The sequence below is a fragment of the Dromaius novaehollandiae genome, chromosome 5 (assembly GCF_036370855.1).
Source record: "Dromaius novaehollandiae isolate bDroNov1 chromosome 5, bDroNov1.hap1, whole genome shotgun sequence".
Taxonomy (NCBI): Eukaryota; Metazoa; Chordata; class Aves; order Casuariiformes; family Dromaiidae; genus Dromaius; species Dromaius novaehollandiae.
In genome coordinates, this window is record NC_088102.1 from 64875383 (window position 1) to 64895672 (window position 20290).

The window sequence follows — 20290 nt, forward strand, 5'->3', positions numbered from 1 at the left end:
ACTGAATATGCCCTAGGTCTGACCCTTGTGGGTGCCACTAGTAACCAGCTGCCACTTTGACTTTGTACGGCTGAGAGAATGGTAGTCCTGCTAATTTTCCACCCACCTTTTAGTCCAGCTATCCTGTTTCTATCTCGCCAATTTGGCTGTTGTACTAAAGATTAGGCAGCTGACTGAAAACGACTTGTATGGGGAACTCTATCTATAAAACAGCCAGAGAAAATGTCCATACAAATTACTGTGTCTGGATATTAAGCTACATAACTGCAGAATACATGTGGAATATTATATGCACTTTTCAATTTATTTCCATATTGTATGTGCAAAATTAAAGGGTTTTAAAATAAAATTATCCCCAAACTAAAGGGTCGTGCAGTCAGACACCCACCTTCCCTATTAGAAAACATCCATTAGTAATGATATACTAATTTTTCTTATTACCAGAAAGAATAAAATAGTGTATGTGGCATGTCAGACTAGTTAGCATCAAAACAATGCTACAATCCTTGGACCATGAGGCATTTCATTGCTCAGTAATCTCGGTATATTATTCACATTTTAATTTTAGATATTCTTTCTGTAAGGAATGTAATTGCGATCTTTTTCATGCTGCCAAACCACAGATGATAAATAAATACACACACACATACCAACATCTAAGGAAAATCATAACGCAGAATCTAGGTTAGCTGGATTTTAGAGAGGTTTAATAAAATTATCTGAACTAGAATCCACCTAACCAAAGGATTGTTTTCAGATTGAATACAGAATAGTTTAGGTTGAGATGTTATCTAGTCCAGCCTCTTTCTCAAAGCATGGCTGGAGTCAAAGTTAAAACCAGGGGTTCTCACCTGAGGACCACTTTTCAGAGCCACAATCTTTTCAGTGCAGCTGATTCAGTTCTAGCACCATCAATTCTTTCATAGCCCATCAATAGCCATATGAAATACCTATTTCTTTTGAGGTTTAAATCATGAGCAATGCAGTTGACACTTACCAGTTTACCACTTAAAGCAACTGATTCTTTTTAAAAAAAATGACACCACTCTGTAAACCACTCTTCCAAAAAGCTCAAGTTTCAAGCTAGCACTGCAAGGTGCAGTGGAAAAATACATTGCTTTTAATGTTTGTGGTGACAAATCCGTTCTACAGAAAATTATGTAACAGTAAAATAAAAAAGCCATTGGCCTCTACTGGATGGAGTCATGGAGTCAGCCAGAACTTTTCCCAGTCCTAACATACATCACCATTTAAAAAGATCTAGGACCTAAATTATTTGGAGAGATCTTATAAGCCCATTCCTCCCCAGTGCCACAACAGTTCTCAACATGTCCCATTCAAACTCACCACAGGGTGCTCGCAAGGTACAATGCTGGGCTACGTAAACCTGGCTGGGCAATCTCATTTTTGTTCCAGGCTGTGGGAAAGGAAACAGAATTCCATTTTTTCACCAATTGAAATGCTTTTAGCTCCTTTCAAATTTGTCATAACAACAATACACTTAATGTATAATCCAATGCTGGCTTAAATCTGCGTTCAATACAGACTGCTAAAAATGCCTTTCTCAATTTGATATGCTACACTGATGTATGGCACCTTTATGTATCTGTTTCATTCCCTTATGGTGGATGTAATTCAAACATATTATGCAAAATAATAGTTAGCCCCAAGTGGGGCAGCTAAACCTACAAATCTGGATGTATAATGAGTATCGTGTAGTCAAAGCTAATTAATTGCTCCATGTTCATCATCGTTCTGCCATTACAAAGCTGACTCCCCTTCCTCTCAAGGGCTTTCTCCTTCTCTCTGTGCCATTTCTGATTTCCTTCCACTGGTGCCCAAAGCTCTGAAGCTCTCTGTGTGAACACAGGCTTGCTCCTCAAGCCCACTAACATCATTTCCAGGCAAGTTTGTCTGAATTTCCTGCCCTGTTTCCTTCCAAAGGTTACGTACTGTGAGTTTAGTCCTGAAGATCTGAATTGAACAAAACTCCTCGGTGCCTTCAGGACATGGCTCTGTAGACATCTGCTGCTGGCCGCCCTCCTGCTTCACTCACCGTGGCTCATTCTGAAGTCAGCTTACATAGGATCAAGGTGCTGTGACCACCTTCTTGCAGCGTCTCCTTCTGTTTTTGTGGAGCAGCGGTCAGGTAGCAAGCAGACTACAACGCTCCTAATGCACCCACGGTCCCTTCTGCCTTTCTAAGCAGAGGCCTAGGCCCACCAGTAGAGAGGTACCACACTGACAGCTGGCACTGTCTATCTCCCAGCAACAGTACATTAATAACCATTAACGAAACGCTATAAAGTTCCAACATGATGTCAGTGGTATTAACCTCTGTGAGTCCTGTATTGGCACTGGAGAATGACTATTTTTAGTTTTTTTCTTTAAAATATACCTCTGAAATACTCCATAATGTTAAACACAACAGTGGCTACTTAGGATAGCTCTTTTTTTTCCAATTTTAAAATGAATTGCCAGTAATCGGTAGTGACATTATGTCGAGCAACAGCTGGATTTATCTCATTTAAAACTTTTCACTGAGCTTTAAAAAAAACAAAACAAAGAAATAGTTTCATACTCTACAGACTTTAGAGCGGCTTTTGAGAGGTACTGAGGATATGCCACCTTTTAGAGCAAATAGGTGCAAGAGATTTGGGGGGATTGATAGTTCATGTGCGAATTACCCTGAACCAGTATATAGCAAATTTGCTTCTGCTTTTAGGAGTATGAAATACAGGTATCTTTTTTCAGTTCAGATTAGTAACCAGAACACAAGCTATTTTTAAAAATGGTGTACTGTAAAGCCCCTTTTACAATCTTGCAGTATCTAGTATCTATGTATTCCTTCCCAGCTCAATGAAAATAAATAATGCAAAGAATATAAACAAATGAGAGAAGGTCTGCAGGGAGAGGTGATTTATTAGAGTAACAAAGATAACTTAAAAAAATGATTGTATACAACTACTTCTATATTCTTTGACCATCACAAATAGGAACACCCCTGTTGCACTTCAGTGTAATGTTTCAGAGTCAATACGCCTTAAGATGATTGAAAAGCGGCTACATTTTCATGTCTGTCCTTTATTACTTACAGTTTGAGAAGGTCATATTTCCATTGATCATGAACTTTGTTATTTATGAGCAAAGACCAAGATGTCTAAAGAATCTGAGACGTGCCCAGTTGTAATTCAGGTTCAGTACCGTCACATCTCCCCATCTCCTGGAATGCTTTAAGCTGTCAACTTTAACAGAGTGAAATCTTCAATTCTGAAAAATAGGATGGGGCCATCAGACAAATGCTTGTACGGCAAACTAGTCCTGCCCATCTCTGGATCTACATTCATGCCTAATAGCTATCGTATTTAATACGCACAGGAAGCAGAAGTGCAAAGACCAGATAGAATGGGAATGCTCTGCACCCCCATTAGTGTATCAGTCACATTATGCAATAGTGTTTCCTACTTGGGTTTAACCTGCTTTTCAAAACAATAGCTTTACTCCTCCAAAAAACCCAAGAAGTTGATGTGTTATAGTCCTACAACTGAAAACTGAAAGAGAATGCAGAGGGTGTGCCATCCTCGCAGCTGGTCCTAGTGGCATACAAGATGACAACAAACCCATCTTTTTCCGTTTCAGTGAACAGCGAGTGACAAGGGATACAGCCACAAAATGCAAAGTTGGCTCTGTACAAGCTCTGCACAAACCTCCACCACGAGGAGCACTGCCAGGTGAGCTGAGAGACAGCACAGGCAGTGCGAGGCTGGGGGAGAAGACGACGGGAGGGAAGGAATGCAACATTTGCAATTCCTCAGCCCTGTTGTGGACCTCCCAGGAAAGGGTACACTTTGGGTTAAATCAGCTCTTAGGGATGCCCTCTAGCAGAGGGTGAAACTGCCAGCAGCATCTGAATGTGGGAGGCAAATCCCACAGCTTCTGCATCCCTGTAGAAACGGCAGAAGACTGATGAATTTGGTCCCATGACCCTTCTAATAAAAGGTAGTAAGTGCCCCTACAGTACAGGCGCAAAATTCCTACCGACGTACCAGAGCTTTATTCCTTCTTCGGCAGAGGAAGGGAGTAGACACTACGTGTCCACCCCCTCCCCAGATCATAGCAGTCGGCTGAAGCAGGGGGGAGAATGGGTTTTCTGCAAAGCCTGTTCCTTTGAGGCAGCAGAAGGGCAGAGCTCAGCTTTATCACTGTTGGCCCCCACACAATTTACCATTTAGAAACTAATCCTCCTCCATCCAAGAGCACAAGGCCTGCTAAAGCTCTCATGTCCACTCCTCTGATTCTTCATTGTCCACACTGACAGAGAGAAGCTGAAGACCTAATCAGTGTGTAATTCAATCGCGGTCCAGGCTGTGTCCCAGCACAATGCTCTGCTTGTAGTGCCATGGGTTAAGTCAGCCAGCTACTGTTATGCACCACAGCAGGTGTGAAGAAAGTCACTCGGTGTAACTGTATGTTACCACTCTGTCAAGGTCCATTTCTGACGCCACTTTCACTCACCACTTAATGATTGTTTTTCCTACTGGCAGCAAGCTAATATTCGGGTATACAGTAAAGCAGCACTTTCAGTATTTTTGATCTTGAATTGGAATTCCCACATAGCATAACAAGGGCCTCAAACAAAGTAAATCCCTCTGTTCTCTAGATCCCCAAAACATGGACGGCTGCTAGAAAGCTCTTTATTTCCTTAACCTCAGTCCAGTCATTAGTAAGTTATGACTTACTACAGCCAAAGTGCTTCGTTCCTCACCACACAGCACAGTAGACATTGCCACATACCTTTTGGTCGTGTATAAAATCTGCAAAGGTCCTAGGTACCTAATTCCATTTGAACAAGTGACAGACAGGCTCTTCAAAAAATCTTACCCGTATATAGGTGGTTAAAAACCTCTGGAAACCCAGGCTGAATTACTGACACAATTGCTGATACAGGCCTCGGGCACCTCTGAAGATGGCATTTGACTTTTTACTTTTACTACTGCTGCTGGGGAACTACTGCTGATAAAGCCACAGCAGGGCAAGTGAACTGTAAATTACTGAAAGTGGAGGGGAAAAAAAAGGGACAGTAATTAAGAACAGATCAAAGGACGCCTTCCTTTCATGCAGATGTGTATCACACACTTTTAACAGCTGTAAGTGATGTTTCTTTCTGTGTGTAATAGTGACATGACCAAGACCAGTAAGCAAAGAAATTGGAGCCAAGAACCGCTGGTATCTAATGCATCTATTTCCTTAACAGCCTTGAGTATTTTATTCATGTAGAGTCTCTGATGCTGCTTCTCTAATTCTTTAACTGTAATGTAGAAGTAATACAAATAGGAAGAATACCTAGTGCAAGGGCTACACTGGGACAGAAATTGTAACAGCCTGTAACAGAGGAGCAGTTTTAGTCCCAAAAAGCTGGTAACTGAAGTCAGCTGGCTAACCTGACTAACCCAGCAGGTAAACAAACCAAAATCAAAATAATTTCGCTGCCCCCACATATATTATCTTGGATCTATATATTTTTCTGTCCAGAGCTTTCCATGTCATGCTATATGAGAATTATAGCTACCAATCGTACCTATTCCTGTAAAGAGAAGAAATACTTCATTACAACATTTTTAAATCCTGGTAGGGCAGTGAGAGGACAAAGAAAGACCATCCAGCTTCTTAGCACATGCTACAGAAAATGCCAAAATAGTCATTATTCAAAATATGAATCAGACCATCTGTACTTAAGACGTTTAACAAGTCTTGCTTAGTGCTGAAGCCAAGCTGCTCATTTCATCCATGCTTGTCTACTGTCATCACTGACGGCTAATTTCCAAACATGGCCAGACACTGGTTTACATGGCAGAGGTCATGAGACATTCTTGCATCCTGATTCAGGATTTAGCAATGCCGTGCCAAGCCTTAGAAGCATGCAGAGCATTTGCAACTGAGCACCTGCGGAAATCCCATTTCCTGACAAAGAGAGCCCTCCAATATTCATGTTTTTCTCCTGGGCTAAGGCTATGGTGTAATGAAACATGGCCTAAATAATCCTTTTATAGCTACACAGGGAAATGTCCTTGCTCAGCATTTACCCCTCCTAATGAGGGGTTAGCGGGAACTTGGTGGAGCAATAGACAGAGATACACCGAGTGACAAGCCTGGCTGATGGAATATGGCAGAAACTGTGCACAAGGCAGGGGCACAAAATGAACGTGCAGGTTTTCAACCAGAGCAGCAGGAACAACTCTGGGAACATTAGTGAAGACAGATCAGGGGACAGTAGCCTAAAGAGCCACATTAAATTTGGTGTGTTTTAATGCTGACAGTGACATAGGGAGGCATAGCAAAAAGAGGGAGCAGTCATGAGAAAAGGTAGAGAAAAGGTAGTAAGGGAATCTGTGAGAGAGAAAACCACATGGAAAAATGGTAAAACCTATCAGCATAGACACTCCTCAAGAGAGCAGGAGGAACACAGCATGGATCATAGGCAGAGCACTTGAACACACACTCACGGAAAAGGAGGCCGGAGGAAGGCTGTAGCTGACGCAAGAAGCAGTTAGAGAGCGCAGGACAGCACACAGGCCTCCCCTGGGACAACGGGCACAGCTCTGGGGGAATGAAGCGGAAGGCGAGCTGCAAGGGACAACGATGGGGCTGGTTGTGAGGCCAGCAATCGGAGAAACATCTCTGAATGGGGTATAGTGTAAGGCTCCTTGCTCTATGAGACATTCCCAGAGTACCTCCTGCTGTAGCTCTGGGTTGTCCTTATTCTGTCCCTATTCTATCCCCACCTTCTTCCCTTTGAACACCTTGACTGCTTTACTGCAAGCAATTTGCATCTTTGCCCCTTTCCTCTAACCCTAGGCAGCTGCCACCTCTCCTTTGACACAGGCTTCCTGTGCCCCACTCCTCAAACTCCAGGTGTTGTACCTCAACCCTCCTCCAAATGCCCCCAACTTCGCCTCCCCACTCTCCAGTTCCCTGCCACTGTCCCCTGCATTCATAACCCCAGCTTCATAACCCCAGACTCTCTCGGCTCTGTCGTCTTCCCTTGCCGGCTTTGGCACTGTCAGTGTAAAGCCCACGCTATCATATCTAGCAGAGACTATTAGCCTGTACACCGTTCTGCACCTAATCTCACCTCTGCCAGGCAACTCACTTGAGCTTTTAACCAACGGTTCCTAATATCAAACACTGCCAGTCCTCAAAATTTTTCATGCACTACCACGTACGCATGACATATCTTCAGCTGACAAGATGGGTGTGGCAACTTGGAGATCAATCATTTGTCATGGCCCTGCTGGTCTCTAGTCATCCCTCAGCCTCATTTTGGGAACCATCACCCTTCACTGTGCTGCGCAGGCTCAGTGCATGCAGAATGACAGCCACCGTTCCCCATTTCCACCAGGAGATCCTGGAGCGATTCTTCTCTGCTAAACGCTGGGTATACAAATCTGAGCTGTGCTGCACACTTCTTCTTCCCTTCTGCCGACCAGCTTTTCCTATGGGTCCTGTCAGGGGACCTGCCCCTCCTATTGGCCATGACAGTGTGCACTCAAACAGCTGCTGGGCCTGGATGAAGCACCTGCTCTGGGCAACAGCAGCTGGAGTTCATTTGGGGTCCAAAGGGCTGGGGCCAAGCAGGCTGACCGCATGTGCACTAATCCAGTATCATCACCACCTCCACCAACAACAGGTGCTCTTTGAAGAGGGAGGGGAAAACTATTTGGGGAGGAATCAGAGCTTTATAAAGGACATTATGGGCCAGGTCCTCAGCTGGTACATGGTACATGCTCAGTTAAAGCATATATTCTTGTGAAGTTAAATGAATAATGCTCATACACATTAATAAAAGATTTGTCCCACTCTTAGTGCTGCTTCTCTTTTCTTTTTGATTTTCCTAAGGATTTTTCCCATCCTCTTTGCTTGCACTGATCTTCCTTTAAAAAAGAAAGCAACTTGCCTGTCTCTTGCCTCAGAGCAAACAGCTAAAAGTGACAAGCTGCATATACCAGACTGCCATATCCTCCTCTACACACACAACACGCTTTTACTATTGTCTAACAAGATGTGTCCCTCAGTCCTGCTTGCCTCCCAGAGTCCAGATCACGAGCGTGCATTAACGGGAACAAGGGGATTCTCACTCTGCAACACATCAGAAGCAAGCACAATCAAGGTCTCTTAAGAGAAGCTGTTCATCCTAGGCATTTTAAGAATGGTTCAGGCCAGTGGTATTTCAATCTGTGGCCACTACCAAATAATCTGGAAAGAGTGCAAGAAACTGTCATAGGCCAACAGGCTTACACCACAGGCATAAGCTCAGCTGGCTTCAAGGAAAATTTTCTTATCTCTTTTAGCTAGAAGTTGATTTATGACCCAAACATATAAATCTCTTCTTTAAGTCATTCCTAGTATACTGCTGATAAATGTTTGTATTAATAAAAGCCTCCAGGTTTTTTTTCTTACTACAAGCTGCTCAATGAATTGGTTCCAGCCTTCATAACTTTGAATTCCAAAAGCTATTTTCCTGAGCTGTACATCTTTTCCTTCATGGTTTTATGAGATTTAGATTAGTTGAAGTCACTTCCCTCTTCCATGCCTCTAGCATGTTTCCACTAGGTTATAAGTAGTTTCAGAAAATCCCCTCTCCGTTTTAGGGCAAACCCAGGCAGGGTCCCCATGGATGGGGCAGGGCCCTGCAGCCCCCTTCCGTAACACGGTCTGGGGTCACAGTGGCACATCCCATATCACAGTGACAGCCCCCTCTCCCCGCACTTGCCTGCAATGCCTGGCCAGTCCCTGTTGCTAGCTGGTGCTCCTGCCACCACTCTTCTCTTGAGCTGTTTTGCAGTGGGAAGGATACGACAAAGGGAAACACTGGGATAGTGCTGGAAGGCTGTTTGGCGAAGTGCGGAGGAGGAGGAAGAGGAGAGTGGAAGGAGGAGCTTCACCCTCACGCTGGAAGAGTCAACCTAGTGTGAGGGCTGACCCCTCATGAAAGGCCAGGGGCCTTGCCTCTTGCCAGCACTGCAAAATCTCAGCCTGAATGGTACGGTCTGCAGGATCTGTTTCATGAAGGTTGTCACAGAGAATATTAACTACAAAAAGAGCTATGGAAACCCTGAGGCAGGGGTGGTGGGACAGCTGGAGAGGACTGATGGCTGCAACAAGAGCCCTGACTAGGTGTCCCTTAAGGCTCAGGGGAACTTGGCAGGCAGGACTGCTGGGTCCTGTTCCTAACTCTGCCCCTGCCTTCCTGGGGAACCACCGGGCAGAAGCCTCTGGCACCAAGGGTTAACACTTGCCTGAAGCAAAGAAGAGATGGTTGAATCAGGAGTGCTGGTGACTAAAACAGCACAGGCAGAAAAAAACAGTATCCAATCCATAATAACTATTGACTCCTCATCCACAAGTACATGCAAGTGTAAGTTGTACTGTGCTGGCTTGTCCATCCTAAGTCCTAGAGAACTTACCTTGACAAATACTGAGGTATAGGCTAGACAAAGCCATTTCCTTATCAGTGAAGAGACATTTGCAGAACTGCACAGGAACGTCCAAGGCTAGAAGTATATTCTTAGCTGCTGCAGTCTCATGGATTCCCTTTGAAGCTTTAACCAGAATTCCAAAGTTGGAAAATGTCAAAGCATGTGCAAACATATAAAGAAAGCAGTACTGTCCAGTTACACACCCATTACCACCAGTTACCCACTCCACATATATGCTTATACGCCTAAGGGAACTGCATCACAATCACCACTTTGCACACTTAATTATCCATACGGAGCAATAAAGATACCTACCTATGTGTTATGGTCCTTCAGAGCAAAAGGGAGCTGTGAAGAAAGTCCTGAGCTGTTGGGGAGCCCTGGCTCTCAGTGCCTGGAAAGGCCACTCCTGAGGCACTGAAGTCAATTACTATTTAACATTTCTACTGCAATAGCATATGCAGATTGGATCCTATTATGGGAGCTACTATACAAGAACTTTTTAAAATGATATTATCCTTGCTTAAAACAGTGCTCTTTTCACAAGAGTATATTCTCTGGTGCAATCTATGAAATTCATTGTTCGGATCTGGAAAACAATACAAAGGAGTAAAAAACAGCCCTAGCATCTGACAGGCACATAGTTCATCCAAACCCTCCGAATCCTCTCTACAGCTTGCAGTCACTGCACATTTCATGCAGACCAGCTGCACAGGATTTATTTGACCAGTTTTGGAGTATCAAAGCTAACTTTTTTTTCTCTTTGCCCCAGGGCAGGCGGTTGGCAGGCAGGATTTAAACCAGAGAACAAACCGTTCTGAGAAATTTGTAAATATTCAGCACAGTCTGAATTATATAAGATAGCAACTATAGCTAGTAGTTTAAAACTCAAAAAGTAAAACACTTGGCAGCAGCACGATGGGTAACACCAGTGTCCTAAAGACCAGAATAAGTAACCTCTCAACACTATCAACTCATGTTACTGGCTGCCTTAAGTGACATGGGCCAAATTCCACTCTAAGTTACACCTCATAATTCCAGTGAAATCAGGTGAATGTCCAAAAAAGCAGTTTTTCTGCATTAAGACACTGAGTTCAAAAATGTTTTGTTCAATACCTGCAGACTCACTCAGAAGACTGCCTGAGACCTACCGCCATAAACAGATTGCACTCTAACATCTATAATTGTAAGATTTTAATAATGTATTTAAAGCCATTAAAATGGAAATGGCCAGAAAACAATAGGGAAAGGAATACCCTCGGGAATCACAACACCTACAGTATAAAGGCTAATATGCAGACAATATACAAGCGGTGTTTTTGAGCAGAGAGCAGCAAAAAAAGGACCATTTGGTGACCAGAGGTAGAAGATGGATTACTCATTGGAAGTTACCACAGTCTTCAAAGTATATGAAGTTTGAGTGGAATTATCCATGTCTGCTTTTTCTGATTTACCTCCACTGATTCCATATTAACACACAATTTAAAACAAACATTTAGCAGATGAATATTCATATTAAATTTTCAAAGCAAGGATCTTTAATGACTTTTTGCTCAAAACTCAGCTTCATTTTAACTTTGAGAGGATTCTTTTTCAAATGAAACCTGGGAAATGGGCTCATTCATAATTTTTTGGTGAATGGAAAAGCTAAAACATTTTGAATAATTTCATTTTCACCTGCAAATATTTTGCACACTGCTCACCACTGGGGCATCTGTGGATTCAATTTCTTCTTTATCAAGCCAAGTAGCAAATGGTGTCAATCCAACCATTTAACTCCCAGGACAGTCTGTATGTCAGAAGTGCTCCGGGTACCTGCAGAGACTCTAACAACATTGATTATCATTAACATACAGCAGCAAGACAATAAATGGTTTATAGGCTTTATCCCCCGACTATAGTTTAGTACCATTAGGCCCCAAAAAACTCTGAATACGTGCAGAGTGTATCTGCTCATGCTGACCTTGAAGAGCTCTTTCATGGGCCATATGGAGCACAGAGCGCATCTACCAAGGCTTACACTGCCTGGAAGTCATTACCTGCAGTCACCAATTTCAGACTATACCAAAAAAGGCACTGCCCTTCTCAACACGTCAAGTCTGATTTTCTCATTTGCAAGAAAACAGATAGAGATTCTTATCCTCAGCTTTGGAAAGGAAGGCAAAACAGGAGGGCAGGGTATACAAACTATGAGAGACTTCAGGCAGTTTGGGATTGCACAACTCCCTCATGCAACGCATTGCCTTCAGACACTCCACAGGATCCCCTTAAAAACTTGCTCCAGTGCTGAGACTCAGTGGCTTCAACCTGCAGTAAGGGACTGGCCTTACAATGTGCCATGGAAAGATTGCAAGGACGAGCCTTAAATTTGCTGGCCTAGACTTGTTTAAATTTAGCTTGAAATAACAATTGCAAATTGCAGAGGCAGAAATACCCTGCCAATTTTTTTCTCACTTGCTCCTAAAAGCAGCCTCTTTAAAAATCAAATGCATAGTGTCGGCCAGTAGCTACTTGAAATTAATAGTCCGCTTGCAGCATAAGTGTGTTTTTAAGAGAAGAAACGGAGACTGAAAGGCCAAGTACCACGCTGCTGGCTATTTTGAGTGTGCTGTCCTGTCCCATTGCTGCTCAGACTGACTGCTAGCCCTCTGCGGGCACCAGGCAGGCACACAGGCAGGCTGCACAGACAGCTCACAGGGCTCCAGCTCCTGTGCAGCCTCTCTCCTCAAGCCAAACCGCTGGCTTCCTGAGGGCTGGCAGTGGCGGGGCTCTTAAAGACACAGAGGATGAGAAAGGACGAGGCAGCACACCTAACAACTTTGTAAATGCGAGGAGAAAAGACTATGGGAGAACAACTCAGTGTAGGTGAATTGTCAACATTTGATATTGCTATTGCAAAGAGCGGTATATGCTTAAGAGAAAATAAACAGAGATATGGCTCCTAGACACAAGTTTGTTAGTAGTGGCTACAGTGCAGTTTTACCTGTAGCCCCAGCATTAAGAACCTACACACACGCACACAGTCACACACACTCAAACACAGCCCTAGGCAGCTTGATTTGAGATGCAATAGACGGCTGATGGTATCAAACATAAGACAAAGAACAGGCTGAGGAAGGACAACAGTCACAGTAAGGAGCCTGCCTATTCCCTTAGTTGAGATGTAGTTACCTTAGCTTTGACTGAAGAACACCCCAGCTCCCCAAACGGGTTGATGGGACGTAGCTGTCTCAGCAGGGCCACAGAAGGAGGGGTGGAAGGGACTTCCGAGAGGACGAGCACGCTGGCGCGCTGGGGCTCTGCAGTTGCGGCAGCAGCTGGAGAGAGAGGAGAGGGGGAAAGGGTGCCTGGGGACGGGCAGGAGGCAGGGGGCAGGCGCTAGGCAGGATGCGGCCCGGCCACCACACGTCACACCGCAGCTCTGTGCGTCAGCCACGCCAGCCGCGGAGGCTACCCTTCTGTGCTGCGCGGTACTGGGCCTCCCTGGGCCCCGTCAGCATCCTGCTGAGAACGAGCTGAGACTGCCTCTTCTCCCCACCGTACTACCCAAAGCAAACTCTCTGCTACTAGAAGAGTCCCACGGTAAAAATCAGCACGAATTACAGGTAATCTAATTTGAACACCACAGAGAGGAAAACAGCATGAATTAGGAAATCCTTCTACCGGTTCTATGGCACGAGATTAAAGATAAGCTTTGTTTGCATTTCAGAAACTCTTATGAGCTTGTCTTCTACATCTGTGTTTTAGACACAGCATAGACATGCCAATGTGCTATGGGCATATTCTGTTTGAAGTGAAGGACAGATTTCAATAGGTTAAGCTTCAAAGATTTCTGTATATAACACATGGTTAGTATTATCCAGCATTTGGAAAGTTCCTTACTAAGAACTTCATTGCAAAAAAAGAAAGAGAAATCAGCAGACTTGTGTCCAAGGAGTCTATGGAACTAAACTACTGGAAATACAAGCTACATCAGCGGGGCAATGTCATACCATTCTCAGGCTACTGATGCAAAGTGGGAAATCTGAATGATGGAAAAAAGGCATTACTGTTTCCAGGACAACTGAAGAATATCCTGATACATCTCAACTAGTATTAAACACTACAGTAATGTATGTTTTCCATATTCAAAAATATCAATGACAGAAGAAAATCTGAAACTGTCTAGAAAAGGAAGTGGACAATACAAAACTGAGCTTTGGAGTATTTGAGGCAAGTGCCAGGAAAAGGCACTTCATAAGTGACTTCCAGAACTGAAATAAATCCAAGTATTTTGCATATAGGATTTTATTGTGATACTTCACTTGAGTAAATGGAATATATATATATGCGTGTGTAGATAGAGGCAGTCACACAATAAATTTCAGTTTAAATGAGCCCAAAGGATAGGCTCCTGTCTGCTCTGTTTGGTGCCACCAAGAACAAGGTCACTGACTTCAGAGGGATTAAGTTCTGAATTTTACTTTTGAGAATCCTTCTCATACATTGCTAAAACATGCTGATTTCACAGCACTACAACAAAGTGGAAATTCCCCAAACTTTTTACATTTGCTCAATGCCATAGAGACAAAAAGTATTTCCTAGTAGGTCCACCACACAGCTTAGTCACAGTGCTTTTGTCATCCCAGGGCCATCTTATGTTTTGCGGATGGTTACTTTTACTGCAACACAGTTGAAAAAAGTTATTTTTCTACGTTTACTTAAGCTGTAACCTCCCAGATTTCAGGCTGCTTTTTTTGACTTTATGAGTCATACAGTGCAAAAAGACAAACAGCTCGGAAGTCTTGCTGGCTTTTCCTCCGTGGAAAAAAGAAAGCAGAAAGAGTGGGATCAGAGTAAAATAGTGAAATGATGCACCTGTTGAGGATGGCAAAGCATATGGATAAATAGTTTAAGTGACTTGAAGTCCAGTACTACCGATTGTGAATTCACGGGTGCTCGTATGAATCATTTTCCATTTCCTTCCAGAGAGCTTAGGTTTCACTCAATTACAAAACAAAATCGTGAATGGAGAGGAAGGCTGATTTATAGGAAAATGCATCATATATTTATTTATTTATTGCTTTTTCCTCACCCAGCCCTCAGTTTTCACCGCAGCTATTGATGGGCGCTGAACGATCACTTAAGGAAAAAGTCTGGCAGCCTTAGATATATTATTTGCAAAGCACACAAAAAATCTGCCACAGCTAGAAAGAAGCTAACAGATGGCGGCTGGACAGAAGCAACAGCCACAACTCTTGCTACCTGCAGCTGAAGGACAGAAAAGATAAACTCCAGGTTGCAAAGAGCAGCTTAAAGAGCCCAGCTTTAATTGACAAAGAATCAAGACAGAAAATGGTCTTATTAAATTAAATGCTTGCAAAGTAGCCTTAGCAGAAGGTATACTTTCAGATGATTGCTAAAGCCCAGTCCTCCCTGCTGAACTCTGCCAAAGAGTAAAAGCAAGGTGTGTGGGTGCGGGGTGGGTGCATGCATGGGTGTTTGTCTGCAAGAAAGGTTCTTTCACTGGGATTGTAATTGCAGTTCTGTACACCATGTGTGGTTGTTCGGCTTCCTGCTCTGCTATACCACTTGAGCTACTCTTTATAATGTTTTATATCAAAATCATCCTAAATTATAAAAATGAATTAAGACCCCTTTTACCAAGGCATGTGCCCAATCCTGTCCCCATCTTATTTACAGACCTCTTGCTTGGAACGAGTTTGTATGGAACTGACCACATGGGCTTTAGGGGCTTGTGCTCAGCTTCTGATCTTGCTTCCCTCATTCAAGAATCCACTGCTTTTAATCCCCTTCAGCCCAACAATTGCCGTTCATGTAGGAAATCTGTACAATACCATCATACTCCAAGATTTAGTGAGAATAAGGATCTAATCCAGATTCACTGGCTGCATAAAAGCCATATACAGATACTGTTACCCCAAGTGGGTCATAACTTTTCCAAAGCATACTGTTTGGGAGAGATACCTAAGAGTTCCCCTTCAGTTGGAGGCAGGTGGGAAACAATTCATCTCTTATCTTAAAAGCCCCCTGCCCCTCAGAGAGCAGCTGCACTTACTCCATGCCAAGTAGAAATGCTGTAACAAGCTAAGACACTGAACAAAGCACCCATCTCCCAGGATACAGCATTACTTGAAAACCAAGACTTAAGAGCGTAAGTTTTTGGAAGAGAGCTGCAAATGATACTTTTCCAGTCCAGATACAAACAGCACATGACACCCTCTTACCCTATACAGCAAGAATGTCTAGATTATTCTGTAATGGTATTTTTCCATAATAAATTTGATTACAGTACAAATTACTTGAGTTTCCTTTAGTTCTATGATTCACAAAGCAAAATAAATCGAACGGTTTCTCATAAAAAGACAGTTTTAAGGAATGTACTGAGATTAAGGAAATTTGGAGTCAAGTTTTCAGATCAGCCATAAACTTCATAGGTGGCCTTAAGAAATGTCTCCGGGTCTTAGTTCTCCACCACTGGAAAGGGATAACTTAGATACTGATTTCTGAAGGACTGTATGTGATCGGAAGTCCATCAATACATACATGTGCATACTCAGAAATTAGTGCAGTGAACACAAAGACCAACCTAACAAAACTGAGCTGTAAACTTTTCTACAGGGACATTAGCTAACTTGCTTTCAACTGTGATTTCACACTTCAAATTCTCTGGACTATATACACCGAACGCAGGTCATTGAGTATTCTGTTTATATTAGGATGTCAGTGATACATACACATACATTACACTTACTCATCTTTTTCTGAAGCACTCAAAGAATCATCCTGTTGTAGCTAGACACTAATAACTACTTTACTGTCTACAATCAAGATAGTTGGAATGGAAAGATAACTGTTAGAAATACGTTTTTCCAGCAGAAGTCTCTAGTACCGTTACTAAAATGAACTTCAGAACGAGGTCACGCACAGTTGAACTGTCTAGCAAATATATTACAGTTTATGAATTTAGGTACTTACTTTAGCCCTGCAAACACTTACACACATACTTTAACCATGTGCAGTTTTATTAAAGATGGTTAAATTTTTTTGAAGTGGGAACTTCACACACTGCTTTAGATTTGCTGAAACTCTTCATTTAACTACAACATGCAGAATCAGAGGCAAGTAGAAGTGGAAAATTAAAGTAGACAAAGAAGGCTGAATACCATAAAAGATGGAGGCATTAAACTAGAAATATGTACGATGAGCAATTTTCTCACATTTTATGTGACCATTCTCAGATTATGCGTGCTTTGCTCTGAGGTAGTCAAATCCAATAACAATTAGAACGTGCAACGGAATAAAGATTAGAAGACTTAGGAACGGGTTTGTTGGGGAGTGGGGTGATTTGCTAGAAAAATATTCCACAGAACGACATGTAACAGTGAGCTTAGTGAACAGAAAGTCACTGAACAGAAAATTATCAAATCTGAAAGGTGCTGAGATTAGTCACACTTCCGCCTCGCTAGCCCGACTCTATCAAAGGCAAGCGCTGGGCGGCAATCGCGGAGCTGCAGCTACCCCCGTACAGGACAAGGCAGCTGGGAAAGGCGGGAATGGGCGTTTTTCATCCCCCGACGCCCGTTAACGGCCGCTGCGCGCGCCGCCGCGGGGCACGCACGAAATGGCGGCGGCCGCCGGCGCGCGCGGCCGCGGGGGGGCGGGGGCGGGGGCGGCCCGTCCCGCGGCCCGCGGCAAGGTGTGTCCGCAGGTGCCCGCCGCTATATGAGGCGCCGCCCGCAGCCGGGCTCCGCGGCTCCAGCGGCCGCCGCCATGGCCGAGCCGCGCTCCAAGCGGCCCCGCGGGACGCTGCCCGCCTGCCCGGCGCACCGCCCGCTGCCCGGCAGCCGCGTGAGGCAGGGCTTCCCGCCCGCCGTGGAGGAAGGCCTCTGCGGCGTCACCGGCGCCCTGCTCGAGCTCTCCTACTGCCTCCAGGCGCTGGTAAGCGGCCCCGGGGGGTGGCGGGCTCGGGCCGGGCAGCCCCGGGCGCCCCTCCGGGCGGCGCCGCAGCGGCTGAGCGGTGCGGTGCGGTGCGGTGTGGGCAGCCCGCGTGCTTAGGCGCGGGGAGAGGGACGGGGACAGGGGCCTCCCACGGCTTTGGGGGTACCGCCTTGGGGCCTGCCCCCCCCCCCCACAAACTCCATGCATAAAGTAGCCTTGTGGGGTTAAATGGTGGGAAAAGCTCGTGGGAGGGGCTTCCTCCAACATCCCTGTTTGCTTGGGGTTTTCTTCATCAGCTGGTAGGAACATCTCGGGGATTTAAAAAGACAGCATGTAACATAATGTGAAATTTACTGCATTGGGCTGCCTATTGCATTCTTAAGGCAGCATATATTTTAGCAAAGACATTAAAATGGAGAAACAGGATTATTGGTGCCATCCCTTCTGATGCCGAGCATCTGTTGAGAGGCAAAGCAAGCCAAGGTGAATCACCGAGATCCTCTGATCAAGCTTAGTGTATGGTATTAGTCCAATAAAAATCAAGAATGCAGTGAAACCTCAACCTGTTAAGCATGTGGATTAAAATACTACTACTGACTGGTAGTTGGGCTGCACAGAAAAAGTTCCACTAGAAATGCACTGTGGCTGTCTTAAAAGTAGTTAAGGATTTACATAAAAGATTTACCTTAACACTTATGCAGGTATGGTGACTTGGGTTCTAGCAGGCCTGCAGCACACTCGCACTGAGGAACTCATCATAAAACATTCAGTCTTGATTCTTCTGTCAACAGAAATATGAATTAATGACTTCAAGGAAAAATATTATGCAGCTATTACATTGAATATTTTCAATGAACACTGCAGTACTTACTTTCTCCTAAATGGTTTGGGGTATCCAAAATGGTCATCAAAATATAAGAGAAAAACATAAACACATCATACTGTATATATAACTTTTTCTCACTTTCTAAACAGATGAGCAACATAGATGAAACACAAGTATTTTTATTTGTTCACAATAATAAATGAAAGGGGAGGACAGCCAGGAGCAGAAAAATCTATGAAATGCACATACTTGTTCTCTACTCCTCCTGGACAGGCTACAAGCCAGCAGTTTAATATGCAGTACTCCAGAGTCTGCCCAAGAGGCAAAGGCTGTGCTGTATTGCCTATGTGTGTTTAGGGAACCAGTGGATTGATATATTGTAGCTCCCTCAATTCTGCTCTTGGCATATTCCCAGCTGCTGCCTCTCACTGCCTTTGATATCAAAGTTGTGCAGAGCCAGTGTTGAACCCCTCTGTGCAGCCTGGAGGCCGTCCACTGCTATCTGTCTCTCTAGCACATTCTCTTTATTCTGTTTGCCATAGTGCAGGCAGGGAGCTAGGATCAGCCTGCCACACCATGCATAAGATTCATCCAACAGAAAAGCTGACAGATGTATTAGCACAGTTCATCTTGTACTGATGAAAGTTGTTACTTTCCCATATAGAAAAATAGAACAAGGCCTACAGTGGGTTTAGGATTTTAACACTTCTGAAGTCTTCTTAGGCATGAGCTATGTACTGCTACTGAGCTATACTGTGTATACCTTTAATGTTCTTTCTACTGGAATAGCATTATGCATAAAGGAGCTGATAAACTGATGCAGAATTGTTCTTTTGTCCTTTGGTATTTGCCTCATCTTTCTCATACCTTTAAAAGCCAACTTTTCACTGGAATGCTGACCTGAAGGGATAAATTCTGTGTTCTCTGTGCTTCTGGCTCAATCGGCAAGAAGCTGGACTATGCTTATTTAATTAAAAATAATAGGATCTGGCCCTTACCAGTTCCAATACCTAGAAGGGGAGAATGTTGCTGATCTTGATGCCTTTGATTATGGTGGTGGAAGACTTGGATATGTGCCTCTGTAGTTATTTTTCTTTCCTAAATGCAAATCTCATAAGCAGTACCTTGCTAGAATGACTGCTAATGAGAGAGAACATGAGTAATACAGTCACCTGTCCAGTCTTAAAAGGCAGAAGGCATTGTAGTAGAAGTATGGAGGTTTTTTTATTTGGGACAATGATGACTGACTTCATTTAGTGCAGAAGTTTGAAGGAAAATCTTCAAAGTGATTAAGCTGGTAGAACAAGCTCCATTGGAAATGTTTCCTGAGTTCTGATACAGCTGTGTTCTGCTGCAAGTGAATCTCCTCTTCAGCAAGCTTTAACACTCTGGTTGAATTTTGTTTTGAATTTTTGAATTTTAGGGTGAATTTTTTGATCAGTCGCATGTGGCCCTACCAAATATTTCCAAGTTCTTTCTGCATCAAGCTGTGGAGGAGAGAAAAGCTGCAGAAGCTTTGATGAAGTATCTGCAAGAAAGAGGCGGCCACTACTGTTCTAAAACCATCCAGGTGTGTAGCAAGCAACTTTCATTCTCTTGCAACCAGCAGTAATTACGCTAAACTCATGCATTATATTGTTGGTACCTCAGATCTGTGCATTCATCCACTATTAGATTTCCAGATATAATTTCACTGTTGTATTAGTATACATGCTTTTGTTCTTGATTACAATGCCTAGAAACTCTGTGTCAGACATGCAGTCCTAACTCTATATGATGGCAGTTCTTGCCAAAAAGGATATGAACAATGGCCCCTTTATCTTCCACTCAGCTGGAGACTGCTGTTTCCAGTGTGCTGTAATGGATTATGTGAGTCGTCTTCAACTGTTTCAGTGCTAAATCAGCCAACTTGTCTGCCTTCCCACTGAAACAAAATAAAGTCATTGGCATCTGAGAAAGGGGTAAGGAAGGAGGTGGGAGAAACATCCAGCTGGGACCAGTAGCTCATCTGTTAGAACATAGCCAAAGACAGAATTTAAATTAGAGA

General features: G+C 43.7%; 1 protein-coding gene and 1 long non-coding RNA gene across 5 annotated transcripts in view; one reads left to right on the top strand and one right to left on the bottom strand.

Annotated features, from left to right (window-relative positions):
• The window catches only part of LOC135328526 (uncharacterized), a 26623-nt gene continuing 6333 nt past the window's right edge, over positions 1–20290 (bottom strand). For 2 of the 4 annotated variants that reach the window (XR_010389522.1, XR_010389521.1), the window contains 5 exons: positions 18103–20167; positions 12648–12793; positions 11154–11302; positions 9465–9599; positions 3065–3270 (listed from right to left, as the gene is read on the bottom strand). This is a non-coding gene — a long non-coding RNA (uncharacterized LOC135328526). Of the gene's footprint in view, positions 2126–3064; positions 3271–9464; positions 9600–11153; positions 11303–12647; positions 12794–18102; positions 20168–20290 lie in introns of those variants that run through there. The other 2 variants (XR_010389524.1, XR_010389523.1) reach the window with 2 other exon arrangements.
• Positions 17039–20290, top strand: part of LOC112978933 (ferritin light chain-like) — a 5567-nt gene continuing 2315 nt past the window's right edge. Inside the window, exons 1-2 of the mRNA XM_026092725.2 lie at positions 17039–17417; positions 19667–19813. Of these exons, the coding sequence (XP_025948510.2) occupies positions 17202–17417; positions 19667–19813 (363 nt within the window). The 5' untranslated portion in view covers positions 17039–17201. The remainder of the gene's footprint in view (positions 17418–19666; positions 19814–20290) is intronic.